The 20,682-nt window shown below is 53.2% G+C and overlaps 3 protein-coding genes across 13 annotated transcripts in view; 2 read left to right on the forward strand and 1 right to left on the reverse strand.

Moving 5' to 3' along the window:
• Positions 1-1,161, forward strand: part of DLEC1 (DLEC1 cilia and flagella associated protein) — a 78,253-nt gene extending 77,092 nt beyond the window's left edge. For 9 of the 11 annotated variants that reach the window (XM_055320963.1, XM_055320967.1, XM_055320964.1 and 6 more), the window contains 2 exons: positions 373-866; positions 949-1,161. In XM_055320963.1, the coding sequence (XP_055176938.1) occupies positions 373-866; positions 949-1,072 (618 nt within the window). In that variant the 3' untranslated portion in view covers positions 1,073-1,161. The remainder of the gene's footprint in view (positions 1-372; positions 867-948) is intronic. The other 2 variants (XM_055320965.1, XM_055320966.1) reach the window with 1 other exon arrangement.
• A 126-nt stretch (positions 1,162-1,287) lies between these two features.
• On the reverse strand, positions 1,288-11,011 carry ACAA1 (acetyl-CoA acyltransferase 1). Its single transcript, XM_055320981.1, has 12 exons — positions 10,773-11,011; positions 10,488-10,581; positions 9,483-9,540; positions 7,718-7,797; positions 7,389-7,431; positions 5,045-5,143; positions 4,019-4,099; positions 2,721-2,911; positions 2,405-2,584; positions 2,092-2,147; positions 1,836-1,981; positions 1,288-1,552 (listed from the first exon to the last, which is right to left on the reverse strand). Exons 1-12 carry the CDS (start codon positions 10,947-10,949, stop codon positions 1,477-1,479), a joined length of 1,281 nt encoding a protein of 426 aa, XP_055176956.1. The 5' UTR covers positions 10,950-11,011; the 3' UTR covers positions 1,288-1,476.
• Positions 11,012-13,397: 2,386 nt separating this feature from the next.
• On the forward strand, positions 13,398-17,104 carry MYD88 (MYD88 innate immune signal transduction adaptor). The gene is made up of 6 exons (XM_055320982.1): positions 13,398-13,813; positions 14,652-14,786; positions 15,220-15,400; positions 15,610-15,701; positions 15,973-16,147; positions 16,598-17,104. The coding sequence occupies exons 1-5, from the start codon at positions 13,486-13,488 to the stop codon at positions 16,125-16,127; spliced, it is 891 nt and encodes a 296-aa protein (XP_055176957.1). The 5' UTR covers positions 13,398-13,485; the 3' UTR covers positions 16,128-16,147; positions 16,598-17,104.
• Positions 17,105-20,682: the final 3,578 nt, after the last annotated feature.

Genomic DNA, 20,682 nt, shown 5'->3' on the forward strand with positions numbered 1-20,682 from the left:
GGGAAGAGGAGGAGGAGGAGAAAGGCCTGAGTAGGGAGCAGAAACCAGGGCTTGAACAGGGCAGGGGGTTGGGGGGATCACTGGCCTCTTGATGGTCAAAGGCCTCATTGATCTCAAAGATGGCCACGTCCTTCACCGTCAGGGGGTGGCAGGGAGAGCAGAGGGCATCTTCTGGGCCCTTGATCTGCAGACCCCCACCAGCCTTGGTTTCAGCTGCTGGCGCCCAGCCCCCTTCTGCTCACCCAGGCGCTGCCCGTGGGTTCCCCAGAAGCTGCAGTACCTGGGGTCAGAGGGCCCCGTGTCCCTGAGACCCTGGCCTGGAGCCCAGCAGGAGTGGGCAGGGGCCCCACACCACAGGCTCTGTCCCCCTAGGTGGTGCCCCTGAGAGCCACCGTGGCCGTGCCCGAGCTGCAGCTTTCCACCAGCTGGGTGGACTTCGGGACCTGCTTTGTGAACCAGGAACGGGTCCGGGAGGTCTACCTCATGAACCTGAGCGGCTGTCGGAGCTACTGGGCTGTGCTGATGGGTAGGCTGGGCCTGCCCCCCACTTTCCGTGCAGGCTGGAACCTCGTGGGAGGCCCTGCAGAGAAGGCTGGTTCCCAAATCCCAAGTGATCCCAGGGTGGCCTTGCCCCGTGGCCCTGGGCCAGACCCGAGGTGCACCCCTGGGATGAGGTGGGGTAAGGGTGGGGGGAACGCATGGAGCTGCCCAGGCTCCTGTGTGCCCCTTTCCCTCGGTGTAGGCCAGCAGGACCCGGATAAGGACCTTGCAGCCTTCAGGGTATCTCCAAACAGTGGGCTGCTGGAGGCACGACTGGTCAATGCGCCCCCAAATACCATTACCCTCCAAGTTTTCTTCACTGCCAGGTACCAGCCCCTCCCAGCCTTGCCTGTAAGCCAGAGGTCCTGGCCCAGGGTCCCCTTGGTAACTGACCCCTACTCCCCATAGGAGCAGTGAGCTGTATGAGTCCACGCTGGTGGTGGAAGGTATGCTTGGCGAGAAGGCCTGCACCCTACGGCTCCGGGGCCGAGGCTCTTATGATGAGAGATACATGTCACCCCACCAGCTCTGAGGCTCTGCCCTCAGCCCTCCAGCTTTGGAAATAAAACATGACCCAGAGCTAAGGAACAGGTTTGCTGTGCAGGGGTGCATGCTGAAGACCTCCAAGCAGCTCATGGGCCAGAAGGGACTCCCTTACAGTGCTCTCTGCCCAAGCACCGAGCTGGGCCAGAGGCAAGACCAGTGACAGCCAGAACTGTCCCTTGGGAAAAACTGCAGCCACCAAGATGAGAATACATATTTACTGTCTGCTGCATTCCTCACTCCCAGGGCTTACACAGTGGCCTGGGTGACCTGGCAGAGGGCAGCTCTGTACCTCAGCCACTCCTGTACTGTGTCACCAGTGCTCATGTTAGTCCCAGCGCTGCCACCACCACCAGAGCAGAGCCAGGGAGCGCCCCTAGCCCGGGGCCTCACTCAGTTTCCAGGGTATTCAAAGACAGCAGCAGCTCCCATCCCGGTCCCAATGCACATGGACACCACTCCGTACGCCCTGTGGAAGCAAGACTATGTTTGCCCTTGGTACCTTCACCCAGCCAAGGCCTCACCACCGAGCTTTCCCCAGATCTCTGGGCATACGGTTCCCAGACTGCCCACCTAAGCCCACACTCAGGGTGGCACGTACTTGGTGCAGACCAGGGTGCCACCCTCGCTGGTCCCCAGGGAAAAGGGGTCATGGCCCCGTGTCCTCAGCTAAGTGTGTGCATGTGTGCTTCCCCCTCAACTACCCTGGCTTGAGCACCCTACAAAACACCCCCACAGCCAGCCAGCCTTACCTCTTCCCACGGCGCTTCAGTTCATTGAGGAGCGTGATGACCTGTCGAGCTCCAGTGCAGCCCAATGGGTGACCCAAGGCCACTGCACCTCCCAGAGGGTTCACCTTCTCGAGAGGGAGTCCTAGCTTCTCCACACAGTAGACAGCCTGAAAGGAGGCAGAGCATCAGCTAAAGCTCCCCCCACCCCGTACCACGTGCCCACAGGCTCCAACTCGGCTCTCCAAGGCCCAGGCAACGGTGAGAAAGAAAAGCTTACCTGGCTTGCAAAGGCTTCATTGATCTCAAAGATGTCCACATCCTTTACCGTCAGCCCTGTGGGCACGGGGGAAAGACCTGAGCTGACCCAGTGGACCCCTGGTAGGACTCTGTCTCCCCAGGGCCCCATCCTATCCATGGCCTAAAGGCAAATCCACAAGGGTCCCAGCTGTAAGGTCAGGAAGGGCTTGGGGTAGGGGTGCTAGTCTGACCCACCTTCCCTCTGCAGCATTCACATGACCTCCCCCACCCCACTGATAACAGCACGAGGCAGGAGTGGGATACAGATAAGGATTGTGAAGGAACCACCTTACCTGCTTTTTGCAAAGCTACAGGGATGGCATAGGCTGGCCCAATGCCCATGATGTCAGGTGGGACCCCAACCACCGCATAGGACCTCAGGACCCCAAGGATGGGAAGGCCCAACTCTTCTGCCTTGGACCTCCGTGCCAGCAGGAGGGCAGCTGCCCCATCGCTCACCTGACTAGAGTTTCCTAGAGGCAAACAGAGGGGGTTAGGGTGCCCTGGAGCAGGGCGGAGGTGGTCCACCTGTTCACTGTGCCTGGGGGCTCCCAGAGAACACGGGGGATGGACGCAGTCCCTCCTGCCCCTCCCCCAGCCCAGTCTCACCAGCCGTGGTAGAGCCGCCCTGCTTGAAGGCAGGCTTCAGTTTGGCCAGGCCCTCCATGGTGGTGTTGGGGCGGATACCCTCATCCTGGGCCACGGTGATGGTCCTCTCGGCGCCCTTGTCATCATGGACCGTGGTGGTCACAGGCACAATCTCAGCTTGGAAACAGCCCTTGCTCTGGGCTCTGGCCGCCCTGCCAGCACCATGGACAGCCAGGCTCAGGCTCCCTGGGGGTTCCCTTCCTTCCAGGGGTCCCTTCCTTCCAGGGGCAGACGCACCACGTTCTCAGGCTGCTCAACAGGGGGACATGCTTGCCTTGGGGGAACTCTAAGGGGCTGCTGTGGGCCCTTCTCCCCCAGCCTGGGAGTGGGAAGCCTGAGGCCTCATGGGCCTTCTTCACCATCAACCTCCTATTTTCAAATCCTGGCCAATCCCAACCTTGAAGGAAGGGGGAGATTTAGATGTGGTGAGCCCTTTATCCAAGAGGGACTGAGCCTGTTCAGTTCTCTGGGCCAAACTGAACATACAGCCCCAGGAACATTTGTGCTGGGTTCTACCAACTTGTCTGTTCCATCCCAATGGCTCAATTTCAACTATTCCCCAGGTTCTACTCATTTAAAATGATAGGCACTAAATTACTTAACGAATCTTAGTATTTAAACAGTACAAAAGCATTAAGATGATCCTTGCACTTATATGTAAGATGTCAGTGCCCAGGGGTTTCCCCTGGCGAAGATTCCATAGTTTTCAGCAAATTTTCAAATGCTTCCTTAACCCCAAGGGTCTAAGAACCACTGCCTCTGAGAAGCCCAATCCTTTCTTTTGTCCCTGTCCTCTGGGCATTTGGGGCTGGCCAACCTCAGCCTGCCCATGTCCAGAGGCCTGAGCCCCGGAGGGTCTTCTAATGCTACCCAGACCCAAGAGGGGTCCAGAAGCTGGGATGCCAGGGTCCCCAGCAGTGCAGGCCCCATGACCCAGGCTATCCAGAGAAGCCTAGGGCTGCCATATCTAATCGCCAAACCACAGACAATCAAAGAGTCCTGACTCTTGTTACATCTCATGAATAGAGGGGAAAAAGAAGCCCAGCTAAGGAGACACTCAGGGTAAACAGTGATAGGACATGGAAGAGCTATCAACATGCTTCCAGCTCTTCCCCAGTCCCTGCCCACCTCTCCCTCCTGGAGGGAGACTGCAGTTAGGCTTGGAAACCACTCACTGCCCACCTGTAGCCTAAGGGCAGCTCCACCTGAGGCCACTTAATCCCGCCCCTTAGAGACCCTCTATCCCAAACAGCACTCACTTTTGCTGGGAAGCCAGGGCAAAAGTATCCTGCTTCTCCCGTGAAATGCCAAATCTCTCAGCTACATTCTCTGAAGTTATCCTAAAACAAAACCAGCACACTGTGGGGACATGCTAAACAGCCTTGGGGCCTGGGCCAGGCTGCATAGCTGTGCCTCCAACTCTGGGTCCCTGCAGCTGTAGGTAGAGACCAGGACGGCCAGTCCAGGCCACGGAGATAGATGACTCAGGGTGGAGTTGTGGGGGCAGAGAGGGAGGCAGCAGGGTTGGCCGGACCCTAAGAAGCTTGTATGCCAGAAAGACCAGCCCAGCAGCGGGGCAGATGAAAGAACAGCTGGGGACACTAATTGGTTACTCCTATGCCGTGAGGAAAGTTGCTCTGGTGTGGGGAGAGGAGGGTCCCCATAGGCCCCTGGGACGGCTATAGACAGGCTTTCTGCTGTGAAGAGAGCCTGTCCTCACACTGGAAACCCAGAGCCACAGGTAGGCCTTCCAACCTGGGCTCTGGCTTTAGAGGCTTCCCTGGGAGACAGGGTTCCTGGATGTGGATGCAACCAGGACACTGCCCCTCTCTGAGCCTCAATCTCACATTCAGGGGAGCCAGGACTCTCTGCTTATGGACTTGGGGGATGGCCCAGAGGCTCAGCGATGTTGGCTGCAGAGCAATGGCGCTGAGCAAATGCAAGGCACTGTGATGTTGCATCTGAGGGCCCAAGCTCCCTCACTAGTATGTTCCAACTCAAAGCCCTTCCACTCCCATGTTTCTAAGCCTCCAAGGCTTTGGTGCACAGCTGCCATTGTTCCCTGTGTGACTGGCTCCTCAGGGTGGAAATGACAGGCTGGGCCATGGCTGGAAACCTAGAGGTGCAGAGGACCTGGGAGCCTCAAGAAAGGGAAGTCAGGAGCAGCCAGGTCCCACCCCCATGTCCCATCAAAGCAGAACAAGCCCAAAGGCCAGATGCCACAAGATGATCCAAGTCTGTGCTTCTGCTCCCGGCCAGGAAGGGAGCTGAGGGGACACACTCACCCCATAGGAATCAGGCAATCTCTGGCCTTCTTCTTCTCCACCAAGCGTGAAGTAATATTTCCAGGGTTTCCTCTGTCAGCCAGGGACATGGACTCTACCCTGAGGAGGCAGCAGAGGAGGGAGTCACTCTCAGGGCACCCCCCAGGGATAGCTGTGCAGCTGGCAAGTGCTGGGAAATAGTCAGGGGGCCCTGGGAAATCCAGCAGACCATCTGGGAACCCTAGGCAGGGCACTGGCCAGCAGGGCAGAGCTGGGGGTGCAGGGTGGCTGAGGTCACCTCCACCCCAGGACAAAGCACTCCCAGGAAGTCCACATAGTCCACACTCCCAGGCAAGGCTATGCTTCCCTAACACAAATGCTCCTGTAGCCAGCCAATCAGTAGTTCCCAAGGAAAGCTGCCTAGTGGGGGGAAGCACATCCAGGAGGCCTGGGCCCTGCTCTCAGACACCACAGGTTCAGAGGGTAGAAGAGCCAAATATTTTAAAAGCCATAGATCAGAGGGCATCTGACCTGCACTGACCAGGAGGTGCTGGGAGCTCAGAGGAAGGCAAGATCACAGTTTAGAGCTGTAATCTAAACTGTGATCTGCTTCAAGGCAGGGCGCCTGGGTGGCAGAGTCAGTTAAACATTCCGACTCTGGGTTTCAGCTCAGATCATGACCTCAGGCACACAGCTGCCATTGTTCCTTGTGTGTGCCCCAAGTCCAGCACCAAGCTCAGTGCAGAGTCTGCTTGGGTTTCTCTTTCATTTTTCCCCTGCTCCTCCCCTGCTGCTGGGGCACACATGCATATACCTGCTCACTCACTCACTCTCTCTCAAATAAATCTTTTAAAAAAAGACCCTCAAGGGGATACAGGAACATAAGGTCTCAAGGAATAACATGTAATTTTGAATTCTTTTCACATACCCTGTACTATTTGAAAATCTTGTCAGAAATATCATGAGAGCTTTCAACAGGGTCGGTCACATGACCTATGTCCCAGCGTGGTGGCTGCTGCTATTACTCCATTTAGTTTTATCAACTTTAACAAAACTGAGGTAGCTATCCCTATTTTATAAATGAGGACACTGAGACCCAAAGAGCTGAGTAGCGTGTCCATAGTCACTCAGCAGGGATCCAAATTTAGGTGTCTGGCCCCAGAGCCCACTCCCAACCAGGATGTCCTGGGCTGTTCTTCATGATCAAAGCCTATAGGAGACAGTCCTGGCCCAAACCCTCAATACTCTAGAAACATAGTCTTTAACCTGCCTGGGGACTCAGGTGCCCTCTAAAGAACTTGAAGGCTCCAGCCTCCTCTTCAAGTAACCCACACCTCTCCCTCCTCAAGTAAGGAACATGAGAGAAATCAAAGGGAAGACTGGCAGGGGCTCTTCCCTGGCAGAAAGCTCTGCAGTGTGGTCTCTGGCTTTATGGACAAACACAGTGCTAGGCAGCACAGCCCCGAGGCGGCCCAACAACACTCCAATTGAGAAATGCTACAGGGAACGCCTGGGTGGCTCAGTGGTTGTCTGCCTTTGGCTCAGGGCATGATCCCAGAGTCCTCGGATCCAGTCCCCGCAGGGAGCCTGCTTCTCCCTCTGCCTATGTCTCTGCCTCTCTCTCTCTGGGTCTCTCATGAATAAATAAATAAATAAATATATATATATATATTTTTTTTTAAAAAAAGCTACAAAGAGGCAATGAAAGGCAGAGAGAAGGTGTCAAAACCCTGGGGCACTCACCTCACAGAGCCTGCCAGAGCCTGGGCTGGGCCTGCCTCCCCACAACAGATGCTCACACCAGACTGGGCCTCAGGGCCTGTCCCCTCCCCAGAGGCACTGCCTATTACGCCTTCTGTGGCTTTACAGCTGAAGACAGAGCCACAGCTGACAGCAAACCACAGATCTGACCATGCCCCTCAGAGCCCAGCAGGCAGCTTCAAGTTTCCACCTTGGTAACAAGGAGAGGGACAAGGGGACTGATAGCCCCGTAAAATGAACAGACTAGTTATATATTAGGCAACTGTCCCTGGCTTTAGGGAACCAAACCTGCAATGTCTCACTAGCATCAGAAATCAACAAGGGCAACAGAAGGAAACCCAAGGGCTATATTTTCTCAAAATACTTGCATTTTCCAGCCTGACAAATTTCCAAGAAAGCAAGGTTTTAAAAGCCAATTCCCTTTCCCTACTAGTGCTGAGAGATGTGAGGAATTCCCGAGCACTCAGAGCTGGGGGCTACTTCTAAGCTGCCTAAAAGAGCCAGGGGAGAAACCTGTAATCACAGCCTCTGAGAACTCAGGACATGACAATTAGTTTTGTTGTTAGAAGTTAGTTAGTAAGCTCTGGCAGAAAGAAATTCTTACCCACAAGCCATGCCAATGTCATAAGACCCATTTCTGATGCCACCTGCAACAAAAGCATTTCATAAACATTCTTTATCAGAGTCTACCTGTTCTGGAAACAGAGGCATGTCTTCCCCTCCTGGTCTCTAAACGGGACTCAGCCCCAGATCCAGGTATCCGAAAAGGCTGAGTGCAGTGGCAAGGAGCTCTCCTTCACTCTGTGGCCCCAGAGAGTCCTCTCAGAAATCCTTATTGCTTGCCCAGCAGACAGTGACCTTTCTGACCCAAAGCCATGGAGCCAGGACCAAGGCCAGGCAGTAGCAGTGGGCACCCACCCCGTCAAAACTTACCAGCTATGTTGGCCAATGCCTGGAGCCCAGATGAACACTGTCTATTGACAGTGGACAAAGGTACAGTCTCTGGGATGTCACTGAAACAAAGTGAGAACACAGTCAGCCCCCTCTCCTCTGCCAGGCTCTCATGGAAAACAGGCCTATGCTCCTGGTCAATAGGACTGCCCCCTCAAGGTGTGCAAAAACCCAGGGGAACAAACCAGTAGCCCTGTCCCCACTCCAGACCAGATCCATACTGGGAAGACCCCATTTCTGCAGGCACTTGCTCCACAGGGCCCCACAAACACATGCTGTTTCCTCCTGTGATTCTCCTCAAGCAAGGTCAAGAACAGCTCAAAGGCAAGGAAAGCTGGCTGGACCACAGGAATCCTTTTTCTCCCTTTGAAGTTTAAAAAAAAGGAAAACTATACATTCGTTTCTTCCAAAAAACAGAGAACGGGATCTGTTCCTGGGACAGAGAACCAGAACAAAACAAGTCTCAAGCATAAGGCCAGAAACTGTCAGCTTTACTAGTAACCATATGGCTAACCCTTGATGTTTCCACTCTCTCTGGAAGGCCTTTGTCCAGCTGGACAAAGAACCCCTGATAGGTACAAGTATTCTAACATCCTTTGTTTGGGTGTGTTCCCCTAGGTTCCCACACTGGTCCCAGTCCTAGAAGCTGGTGGGGCTACCCCTCCTGATGTAACCTGCCCTAACCAGGGGTACAAAACCCTGAGAGAATCCCCAGGCCCTCCCCAGAACCATGGACCCTGAACCTCAGGGGGGGTGAATGTGTTCTGGTGATTCTGGTATGCAGCCAGGGTTGGCAACTCGTGAGCTAGTGCCCAGGTCAGGCTCTGCTGAAGGCCTCTCAGGTCCTAGTTCAAGCCCTCCTAGTCCATGCAGCCTGTGTAACCCTTCCCAGGTCTCCTTCCTCCTTACTACCTAGTTACTACCTTAGATAGGGCTGGAAGCTAAATCTGGAGCCAGATCGAGAGAGTCCTTGAACTCCAGGCTAAGCAGTCTGAACCTCTACTGGTCCCTAGAGGTTTTGTCAGTTTCCCTGTTCCTTCACTGGCTAAAATTCCTATTATTTCTTCTTCAGGAAGCAGGGAGTATATAGATTTAAGTGGTTCTTAAACCTATACCTGACAGTAATTTAAGAACTCCTCCCTTGTTTTAGGACAGCAAATTTACCAGGGCGCCTCCTGGGCTACCCTTTACTCCAGGGTTGGGCCACATCCCCAAGTCTCTGCTGATATGCTATGCCTTGGATATCTCAGCTTGCTCTACCAAATTTTAAAAGCTCAAAGTCACTTTTCAGTGTGCCCCCCTGGTTATTGCTGGGCAAAAGACGATAAAGTCCATATTTACCAAAGGTAAAGCAACAAGCTGACTTTGAATCATTAAACCGGAGAAAGCTTTTGCTCTAGTTGCAAAGGCCCTGTTTGTCCTGGCTCAGTGCTGATAATGCAACCTTCCTTCAAAGTAGGGGAGGGGCACCTGGCTGGCTCAGTTGGTAGAGCTGATCTCGGGGTTCTAGTTCAAGCTCCACACAGGACATAGAGATTACTTTAAAAAAAGAAAAAGAAAAAGAAAAAAGACAATGCCAAAGTAGGGGAAAGGTAATGTCCGCAAGAGAATGGTGCCAAAAATCCTGGCTGCACACAGGTCTGGTGTCCAACCTGACCCTCTTCCACTCATAGGCTGGGTTTCCTGGGGCCTAGGACTGCCCAAGAGTCAAAATGGCCAACCCACAGCTAGAAGTAGGAAAGTTTACCTCAGAAACTGAGCAATTCGGGCCATGATTGCTCCCGCCCCTGGCTGAAGCACATTTCCTGTGGACAACAAACTTTCATTCAGTGCCCGATAGTGTTCTAGGCACTAAGGTACAGTTGTGAATACTAGAAAGGGTACATTCCAGAACTTTCTACAACAACACATGCCCTCAGCAGGCTCCCTTGGGACTCTGGAATTTCAGAGAGCCAGTCATACAGCAGTTCACCCTGGTCATACAAATAAACCCAGTCCCCGAGAGTCACAAGCTCCCTTGCCATGCACCCGGCTTTCCCAAATCAAGGTACAGTGGCCTGGCTGCCTGCCTTTGGCTGCCTGCCAAAAAGAAGACTGCAATGCAAAGCTTGCAGTCAAACAAGCAGGTCTTATGACTTAGGGAAATGAATTTCTGAAAATGCACACCGCTCTGAGTATCCTCAGCCAAGTCCTGACGGCATTTCAGAGGTGGAACCAGTGATTCCCAACCTAGGGGTGGCACCTACTTGATGGGAGTCTGGCCATGTTCTGTTGTTTCCAGGCTAGAGGAGTAGGGGTAGAGGTAAAGGGCTGGACTGAACGTCAAGAGGCCCTGGATTCAGGTCCAATCTCTGCAAATTTCCCAAGACCTAGTGTTTCCATCTGTGAGGGGCTGAACTACATGGTTTTTGGTGGTCCGTCTGTTCTGTGGTGGCACAGGCAGGATGAGTAGAGACCCCTGGCTCCTGTCTCCCACGGAGTCCGCAAACCCCTGTGCCAACAGCTTGGGTGTTTGAATGTCACGGAGAGCGCTGCTTTCTAAACAGGCAGAACGTGCTCGCGGGAAAAGGTGGGGAGAGGGGGCAGAAGGTGGCCGGAGGTGGGCGGGAGGGGTAGGACGTAGCCTAAAGATTCACGCATGGGGTTCCTAGACATTCTCCTCCGTGAAAGCACCTGGAAGGTGCCTGATGGGTGAGGAGGTGTCTGGGGAGGGCGAGGAGGACCGAGCCCAGGGCCTGGGCGGTGTGCTCACCCACGCAGATATCCCCCAGCTGCGCGGGGCTCAGCCTGACGTCCTGCAGAACCGCGGTCATGACAGCCGACAGAAGCTCGTCGGGGGTGGTGTCCTGCAGCGGGAGGCGCGGACACCGTGAGCTCCCGCCGGCAGCGCGCGGGGTTCCAGGAGCCCCGCTCCCAGCCCACCCGGAGACCCGGCGGTCACAGCTCGCGCGCGGAGCCGCCTCCGACTCGAGGGGCCAGGCCCCAGCCTGCTCCGGCCCGTAGGCTCCCCGCCGGCGCCCGGACCCTGGGGCCTCACCTTGAAGCCGCCGCGGCCCCCTCGGCCGATGGCCGTGCGCCGCCCGTGCACCACCACCACGTCGTCGGCCGATACCCGCGGAGCGCCGCCCAGGCACCGCGCGGCCTGCGGCGCCGGCGCCCCGTCCGAGGGGGGCTGGCCGCTCAGGTGGCCCAGCACCACCTGCAGCCTCCGCATCTCGCGTCGCGGCCCCGTAGTCCCCTTCGCCCTCCCGGAACTGCGCAGACGCTCACAGACCTCCGCCGCGCAGGCGCGGAAGCCACTCTGCCGGGGCGCCCCAGCCCCGCCCACAGCCCCGCCCCAGCCCCCGCCCACAGCCCCGCCCCAGCCCCGCCCACAGCCCCGACTCCAACTCTGGCGCTTCCCAGCTCAGCCAAGCAGAAGGCGCGTGTACCTCAGGTCCCCCCCTCCCTCGTCTCTAACCAAATCACCTAAAGCAGAGCTCGCCTTTTGATGGAGAGGGTCTTTTCCCCTCCAGGTCGCGCTAAGGAGGCCAACCAGGAGGTAGACCCTTCCGAAGCCCCGCCCAGAAATGCAGGCAGGAAACCCTTCCACTTAACAGTCCTTTCGATATCTTTTCCTTTTTTTTAAAGATTTTACTTATTTGTTAGAGATATAGAGAGAGGCAGAGACACAGGCAGAGGGAGAAGCAGGCTCCATGCACCGGGAGCCCGACGTGGGACTCGATCCCGCGTCTCCAGGATCCCGCCCCGGGCTGAAGGCGGCGCTAAACCGCTGAGCCACCGGGGCTGCCCATCTTTTCTTTTCTTTTTTTTTTTTTTTTCTTTTTTTAGGATTTTATTTGGCAGAAAGAGAGAGCAGAGACAGCACAAACTGGGGGAGAGGCAGAGGAGAGGGAGAAACATGCTCCCGGCTCAGCAAGAAGCCCTGTGGGGGCGGGGGCTCCATCCCTGGAGCATCTCCCCCCCCCCACTTCCCCCGCAAGCACGTTCTGCCTGTTTAGAAGGCCCTGACATCATGACCTCAGCAGAAGGCAGACACTCAACCGACTGAACTACCCAGGCACTCTCCACCCCTTTTATAAAAAAGATTTTACATATTGGGGCTCCTGGGTGTCTTAGTCGGTTGAGCGTCCGCCTTCAGCTCGGGTCATGATCCTTGGGTCAGGGGATCAAGCCCTGCATAGGGCTCCTTGCTCAGTGGGGAGCCCCCCCCCCCACTCGTGCTCTCTGGCTTTCTCCCTTCTCTCAAATAGTAAAAAAAAATTTTTTGAGAGAGAGAGGGAGAGCTCCAGTGCAAGAGCTGGGGGAGTGGCAAAGGAGGAGGGAAAGAAACTTAAGTTGATTTCACAATGATCCCCTCTGGGGCTTAACCTCCTGGCCCTGAGTTGAAACCAAGAGTCAGAAGCTCAACTGACTGAGCCACCCAAGCCCTGAATAGCCCTTTCAGTATCTTGAAATAAAGTCCGCCATTGCCAGGTCTATTTTCTCTATAACTATGCCCACCACATGCTACCAAACCTAAGAAGAGGACACTGCCAGCCCCCTTCTGCTCCAAGTGCCACCCCCTTCCTGACAACAGCTTCCTCCTTGGGAGGGAGGCGGGGACTCTTAATTCCTCTTCCCCCTTCTTGGTCTTCTCTGTGTCTCCTGGATCTCAGTACCCAAGCTGGGGGGCTTACATGTTTATTAGAGGCCCCAGAGCCTTACCCTGATGCAAATGTGCTCTCTTTTTGAGAACACGGAGGGAATTGCAGACTCTGGTGTGGCATGAGAATGTATAAAGTTGCAGAGATGTGACAAACCGCCTATCTAGGGAGAGTAGCATGCACTTCTTACCAATTTTACAGTGGTTTGGGTTTATTTAATTAGTCCCCACCTCCACACTAGGCTGGAGTCTCCACCAGGGCAGGGAGGGACCTTGTATCTGGAGTGACTGCAACATGCTGGACATTTAGTAGGTGATCAATAAATACCTACAGAATGAAAGACCAGAGCTCTTTAGGTCAGGACTGTGTTTCCCAACCTCCCACCCCCACAACCCTAAAGAGCAAGGCCAGATGCCCCCTTGACTCCCAATGGTAATGTGTTTCCCTAGACCCCAGAAAACACTACTGGGTTTCTCCTAGACACCAAAGATTAGGGTGCCATGCTACCCCCAACCTCAGAGGGTTTCCCACCTTTCAAAGGCAGGGCTGGCATGCCTCACACCCCAGAAGGTAGTATCACTCTTTCCCACCTCACCTCTGGATTGTGCCTTCCCCAGAGATCCAGGGATGGGTGTTGGGGGTGGGGCTGACGTCTCCTCCTTTGCCGCCTCCCCGCCATCCTCGAGGGCGGTACGGTATGAACGCCCCAGGTCCCCAACGGAAAGGATGTGATTCCGCTAGTTCCCAAAGACTAAGGCCCCTAGTTCCTACAAGTCCCAAGGGAGGGTCGTGTGATGACGCCCCCTCCCCCCGGGCCCCGGGCCCCCGGCCCCTGCCACGGCTCTAGCCCCCGGAGGACAGGAATTGCGGTCCAGGTCCCGGGTTCCCGTATCCCTGCCGCCCGGGCCCGGAGAGCCCAGGGGGCACGGGTCCCCGCCCTTCGCACATCTGCCGGGGCGGGGCGGGGCGGGGCGGGGCTTCTCGGAAACAGAAACCGGCGGGGCGAGGCGGGGCCGGGGGCGGGGCGGCGGCGGCGGCGGCCAAGGAAGGAGGAAGCGCGGGCCCGCGACGCGAAGACAGCGCGGCGGCCCCCGGCGTCCGGCCATGGCCGCCGAGGGCTCCAGCGCGGGGTCCGCCTCCCCGGTCTGCCCCAAGGCCTCCCTGCCCCTGGCTGCTCTCAACGTGCGAGTGCGCCGCCGCCTGTCTCTGTTCCTGAACGTGCGCACGCAGGTGGCGGCCGACTGGACCGCGCTGGCCGAGGAGATGGGCTTCGAGTACCTGGAGATCCGGCACCTGGAGATGCACGCCGACCCCACGGGCAAGCTGCTGGACGACTGGCAGGGACGCCCTGGCGCCTCGGTGGGCCGCCTGCTTGAGCTGCTCACCAAGCTGGGCCGAGACGACGTGTTGGTGGAACTGGGCCCCAGCATCGGTGAGGACACGCGCTTCCGGGCCTCGTCCCTCGGGGATGAGGGGGCTGACCTTCGCCAGCCTCAGCATCTAACCTCCCCTGGAGAGAACCTCCTGTTCTGCCTGGGGTGGGGGTGGGGGGGCGCTGAAGGAACCCTGCTGAGGGGGTACCACCCTGTGAGACCAGTTCCCTCTTCCAGTGGGGTGATACTGAGAAAGGAGGGGAAGGCTGGACAGAGGCAGAGAACGTAGGAAAACGGCAGAGGCTTTCGTGTAGTAGAGCCAGGAGTCAGAATCAGGGTCCTCTGTGGGGATGTCAGGACTACTTCCAGTAGAGCAAAATCTACAGTCCCGGAAACCTCAGGTCCCTGGGAAATGCACCCTTACCTGCCGCTCACCGGCACAGAATATGCACGCATAGGTATAGGACAGTGGCCCACAGATGATGCATCTTGCTTGGTCGGGGCCTCTGCCCTCACTGCACATAACCACTGGGTCTCCTGAGCCGTTCTTGCATGCCGGTCTCCTGCTTCCATCAGCCATGGGTCCTAGAGAAAGCAGACCTTGGGTTGTACTCTCGGGAGTTCTAGGAAGGGCAGTCAGGACAAAGGGACAGAAAGACACAAGCCTGACCATGATGACTTCACAGATGACCAGAACACCAATGACATCCCTTTGGGATGGTCGGAGCCAGATGGGAACTCAGCTCTTCAGAGCTGTTGAGCTGTGAATGGCACCAGTGCTCTGGAAAAGCCCTGGAGCACAACCCAGTTAAGGGGGTGGGACAAGGGATGGGTCCCAACTGTGCGCAAAGGCATGGGGAAACCTGGGGAGTCTGCCACACCCTCTCTTCTCCACAGAGGAGGACTGCCAAAAGTATATTCTGAAACAACAGCAGGAGGAGTCTGAGAAGCCCTTACAGGTGCCTGCTGTTGACAGCAGTGACCCACGGACACCAGAGCGAGGGGGCATCACCATGCTTGATGATCCCTCAGGTAAGGACCCAATCTCACTCCCCAGGTGTGACAGGTGAACCCTAGGATATTGTTAAGAGCATAGATTTAAAAGAATAAATAAATAAGAGCAGATTTTGAAAGCAGGTAGGCTGTTGGCCCCTTGGGTAAGTCTCTTAATCTCTCTGATTGATCTCTCCATTTCCTCGCCTAAGAAATGAGAATAATTATAATCCTACCTCTGAGCTGGTATGAGACTCATGAAATGTGTTTGCCTCATGGTCAACCCAGGGCTTGGCCCCAGGGTGACAGGGTGGGGAGAGAGACATTCATCTTTCCTCTCCTAGGAAGGGCACTTGCTCTTAGTGTCATCTCAGGATAGGTGCAGTCAGGACCAGGATTACCTAGGCTGGGGATTCTTGGCGGGGCTCCTCCCCTGTAGAGCTTTGATGTCACCCTTGTGCTCTGCATCCAGGGCAAATGCCTGAGCGTTTTGATGCCTTCATCTGCTACTGCCCCAGCGATATCCAGTTTGTTCAGGAAATGATCCGGCAGCTGGAGCAGACAAACTATCGGCTGAAGTTGTGTGTGTCTGATCGTGATGTCCTGCCTGGCACCTGTGTCTGGTCCATTGCCAGCGAGCTCATTGAGAAGAGGTTGGCTAAGTGGCCAGGGGGCAAATGGGTGGGTACACAAAGCCCTGCCCAAGAGATCCAGATGCTGGGATTCTCCCAGCTGGGCCCTGTCTAGCCTGGGCACAGTGGACTCCTGCTGAGGCCATCCCCTGGGGCCAGGAGGGCGGCTGGGGAGGGGGTGGTGTATGCTAGGTTGCCACAGTGCCTGCAGCCTGCCCACTCTTCTGCAGGTGCCGCCGGATGGTAGTGGTTGTCTCTGATGATTACCTGCAAAGCAGGGAATGTGATTTCCAGACTAAGTTTGCACTCAGTCTCTCTCCAGGTAAGTGCTGCCTTTGCCACAGGTGGGGGGCAGGGGGCAGAGAGGACCTTGGGATACCATCTGTCCCTCACCAAGGGCCATGGATGTAGCATCAAGGAACTCCTGTAGGTTCCTGAGTGTGTGTGTGCACGTGAGTGTCCCCTCTGCATGGGTGAATGTGTGCCAGGGGTGCTTAGCTGGGTGGAGAGCTGTGGTTAACCCCTGGGCTGGGGACTGATCCCCCCTACTGTGGAGTGAGGGCCTGGTGCCAGCTCTGATTCATGACTTGCAGGTGCCCATCAGAAGCGACTGATCCCCATCAAGTACAAGGCAATGAAGAAAGAGTTCCCCAGCATCCTGCGGTTCATCACTGTCTGTGACTACACCAACCCCTGCACCAAGTCCTGGTTCTGGACTCGCCTCGCCAAGGCCCTGTCCCTGCCCTGAAGACTGCCCTGGGACCCTGGGTGGGTGTGTGTCTATCTCTCAGCCTCTACGTGCACTTCTGCCCCTGCTTCCTCCTGCAGTGGTTGGGGTAAGCTGTGCTCCACTTGCCTCTTCATTCCTGGAGATGCCAACTCTGCAGACATCTGTAGCCACTGTACCTAGCTGGGACATGGCATGTCATGTCCTTTGTGGAACCAGTAGCTATTAAGTGGCATGTCCACATGCTAGGTTGTCAGCCAAGACCATGAAGTCCAGAGCCAGCTGGGACTAAGAGGACCGTGGAAACACCCCTGACCTGGCCACACATATTAAGCCTCAGTTTCTCCATTTGACAACCAAGTAGGGTGGGCAGAACTGGCAGTAGCTATGTTTGAATCACTGTCGATGGGCTTAACCTTGGACAAAGGTGGGACATGCTTGTATTCCTTTTCTCTCTTTTCCCCTCTTCATTGAAACCAAACTCTGGAAAGAACCCAACATGCCAGCATTTGTGCCTTCAGCGAACCAGAGCAAGAAAGAGAGCTGCTTGAACTCACATAGCAAGAAAGCTGCAGATGCAGTTCTTCCCTCCCAGGGGGTCTGTATGCTTGTTATCTTCAAGCTCTTCTCAGGGGAGAAAATGTCATGGTCTCATATCTCTGTCCCAGGGCAGACCCCAGGACCCTAAATCTAATAGAAAATGTGTCTTTTCTACTCTACACCCAGCCAGGGCTGGGGGCAAGTTACCTTTTCTCAGGGTCTGGGGAGGGACTGGAAGCCCCTCTCTGCATGATCTTGACAAAGCACTTCGCTAACTGTGCACTTATCCCCACTTTGGTATGGGGGAATATAATATTTTTAAACAATTTCAAAAAAGTATCTTTCATACCTATTTTGTATGCATTGTGAAAATTACAAAAAGAGCTGAGATAATGCCTATGTTTGTTATTTGTCTTCTGCATCCTGCGTTTATAATAAAGAGTTCTCTACTTTTGGAATAGCAGGTTTCATTTGTGTCTGGGAGTTTGGAAGCAGGAACCTGGGATAAGGCTCTCCTGGGTAAGAGAAATTGGCCCCTTGGGTAGGCTCCAGTGGGTTTGTCAGGGGCTTGCTGAGAGCTGGGCCTCCACAGGTCCCAGGCCTCACCAGAGCTGCAGGTGAAACCAGGAATAGTGGCCTCAGTTCCAGACTCTGGGGAGACTGCTCCCCTCTGCCAGGCGTGGCCTCCTTTGGATTGTGCCATGTTTCTGGGTCCTTGCCCAGCCCTTCTAGGCTCTAAGGAAAGTCTGGAGAACTTCCATTCCAGCCCACAGATCTCTGGAGAACTCTGTTATCAACAATGGTTATCCTTAAGCTATCTGTGTTAATCCTGAAGATTTTGATCTATTAGAACTTTTCTTTTTTTAAGTTTTTTTTTGTTTTGTTTTGTTTTGTTTTGTTTTTTAGAGAGAGAGAGAACAAGCATGCACACGTGTGGGGAGTGCAGAGAGAGAGGGTGAGAGGGAATTTCAAGCAGGCTCCACATCCAGCATGGAGCCCAACATGGGGCTGGGTCTTTTAACCCAGAGATCATGACCCTAGGCAAAATCAAGAGTTGGATGCTTAGCTAACTGAGCCACCCAGGCATCCCTAAAGATTTTATTTTTACCTCTACACTTAGCGTGGGATTTGAACTTAAAACCCTGACCGAGATCAAGAGTTGCATGCTCTACTGACTGAACCAGCCAGGTGCCCTGGTTTTGATCTATTCTTAAATAGAATATCAGTTTTTTATTATTCACTGAAGAAAATTTAGAAAATATATTATTTTTAAAAATCAGTGATAATTCTAATCCAAGAGATAGCTCTAGTGATCTTTTAGAGGGCCCAGACATTATCGGTGACCATAGCTTTTCACTCAATAGTCTCTCTGTTACCATTCCTGACCCCTGAGCTTCCTGAATTCTGGAGGCTCCCCAGCCTTGCCCCTGTGCTCTCAGGGACTCCTAGAAAGGCTCCATGTATTCAGGGCAGCTCTGAGACAGAACTTCCTTCTCCAGTGTCCCCAGGGCAGCAGAGCCTCAGTGTGGTCCCGAAAGAGTCCCCTAGGATCTACTAGTTTTTGGGTTGATTCCTGGTCATGCGGTTGGGTGAGGGGTTTCTCTGGGTAACACCAGCAGAGTCATGGGAAACAATTCCATTCGTTCAGGCCGGGCTGGTGACCTGAATGTGCTCACTTCACTCCCATCTGAACCTCACAGCTCTCCTACATTCCTTCCACCAATGCCCACTTCCATATAGGTGGGTTTTCCAGATACCAAGAAAACTTCCTCTTCTCATCTTTAGATTTTATTTATTCATGAGACACACACACACACACACACACACACACACACACACACACACACAGGCAGAGACACAGGCAGAGGGAGAAGCAGGCTCCATGCAGGGAGCCCGACGTGAGACTCGATCCCGGGTCTCCAGGATCATGCCCTGGGCTGAAGCGGTGCTAAACCACTGAGCCACATGGGCTTCCCACCTCTTCTCATCTTGAGTGTAGTCCTCTAGGAACCTTTGGCTGAGAAACCCTCATTTTTCAAGAGGGGAAATTCACTGCTGAAATTATCAAAGACAAAAGCAGAAAATTTTGGAGGGCAGCAGCAAAGTTAAAATACTACACATGTAGACAAGAATCTACATGCCTATGGACATGAAATCTGCCACAAGTCAATGACAAAGGGAAAACAACAAGGAGAAGGATTTCCTCCAGATTAGACAATAAAATATATATAATATAGGGTGACTGTGCTGGATCCTGGTTCAAACAGACCAATTGTAAAAAGACATTCTTGGGTCATAAAACTGATAGGTTAATATCCAGAACTCCTACAACTCAACAAAAAAGAAATATAACACAATTGAAACATGGGACTTGGACAGACATTTCTCCAAAGGAAATATACAAATGGCAAATAAATAGAGGAAAAGATGTTCAACTTCCCTAATCATCAGGAAAATGCAAATCAAAACCACAACAAGGGGTGCCTGGGTGGCTCAGTCGGCTAGGTGTCCAACTCTTGATTTCAGCTCAGGTCATGATCTCAGGGTCATGAGATCCAGCCCCTTGTTGGGTTCTGCGCTGGGTGTGGAGCCTGCTTAAGATTCTCTCTCCCTCTTCCTCCGCACCTCCCCCCACCACAAATATACACACACATAAACACACACACACGCGATACTATATCATACCCATTAGATTGCCTACCATCAATAAAACAATGCCAGAAAATAACAAGAGTTAGCAAGGATGTGGAAAACTTGGAGCCCTATACACTCTAGGTGGGAATGTAACATGTTAGAGTTGCTATGGAAAATGGTTCAGCACTTTCTTAAAAAATTGACAGAAGTATCATATGATCCAGCAATTCTACTTCTCAGTATATACCCAAAAGAACTGAAAGCAGGGTCTTCAAGAGATATGTATATGCATATTTATAGCAGTGTTACTCCCATCAACAAAACTGTGTAAGCAACCTAAATACCCCTTGACATATGCATGGATAAGCAGAATGTAGTATACACACACAGTGGAATACTATTCAACCTTTTTTTTTTTAGGATTTTTATTTGAGAGAGAAAGTACGAGATGGGGGAGGGTCAGAGGGACACGCAGACTCCTTGCTGAGCAGGGAGCTTGATATGGGACTTGATCCTGGAACTCTGAGATCATGACATGAGCCAAAGGCAGACGCTTAATCGACTGAGCCACCCAGGGGTCCCAGGAATAGTATTCATGCTTAAAAAGAAATGAAATTCTAACATATGCTGCAATAAGAATGAACATTGAGGACATTATGCCAAGTGAAATAAACCAGTGGCAAAAAGATAAGTACTATATAATTCCATTATGTGAGGTATCTAAAATAGCCAAATTTATAGAGAGAAGATAGAATGGGGGTTTCCAGAGCCCAAGGGGAGGAGAGAATGGAAAGTCATTGTTTAACAGGTACATGGTTTCAGTTTTGCATAAGGAAAAACGTTCTGGAGATTGGTTGTAGGAAAATGCAAGTGTACTTAACATTGCTGAACTGTATACTTAAAAAAAAGGCTAAGATGGTACATTTTATGTATATTTTACCCCTAAAAAAAAAAAAGACATCTTTGGGACACTTGGGGAAATCTGGGTATTCGATGATGCTAAAGAATGGTCACTATTTTTTTAAGATGTGATAATAGCATTGCAGTTACATAAGGAAATGTCCAAATTTGTTAAAAGAGTCCAAATCTGAAGCATATTGACATGAAAGAAGTGATACCTGGGATTTTTTAAATACTTGAGTAAATTGAGAAAAAAAATAAGGAATATATAAAGCAAATGAGACCATACAATAGTTATTAAATAAGTTCACTTTTTTCTTATTCTTGTGTGTTTAAAATTTTTGATAATTAAAAGATGAATTAAGTTTAAAGGTACAGGTGTTGTTGCTACTCCACTTGGACAGCTGTCTCCCTTGCTGCATCTCCCTAAGGTGGGTCTTTTAAAATCATTAATTAGGAATGACTGAAACAAAAAATAATCTTTTCTCACCTAGTCAGGGAA

This window comes from Nyctereutes procyonoides, unplaced genomic scaffold (genome assembly GCF_905146905.1).
Source record: "Nyctereutes procyonoides isolate TBG_1078 unplaced genomic scaffold, NYPRO_anot_genome, whole genome shotgun sequence".
NCBI classification, from domain to species: Eukaryota; Metazoa; Chordata; class Mammalia; order Carnivora; family Canidae; genus Nyctereutes; species Nyctereutes procyonoides.

Coding starts and splice junctions, on each gene's coding strand:
- ACAA1 (XM_055320981.1), bottom strand. CDS start 10,949: ATGCGGAGGCTGCAGGTGGTGCTGGGCCACCTGAGCGGCCAGCCCCCC. Junction 9,541..10,487: donor GCTGGGGGATATCTGCGTGG/GTGAGCACACCG, acceptor TGTTGTCCACAG/GAAATGTGCTTCAGCCAGGG. Junction 2,148..2,404: donor TGTAGCTTTGCAAAAAGCAG/GTAAGGTGGTTC, acceptor CCGTGCCCACAG/GGCTGACGGTAAAGGATGTG.
- MYD88 (XM_055320982.1), top strand. CDS start 13,486: ATGGCCGCCGAGGGCTCCAGCGCGGGGTCCGCCTCCCCGGTCTGCCCC. Junction 15,401..15,609: donor AGCGAGCTCATTGAGAAGAG/GTTGGCTAAGTG, acceptor ACTCTTCTGCAG/GTGCCGCCGGATGGTAGTGG. Junction 15,702..15,972: donor TGCACTCAGTCTCTCTCCAG/GTAAGTGCTGCC, acceptor CATGACTTGCAG/GTGCCCATCAGAAGCGACTG.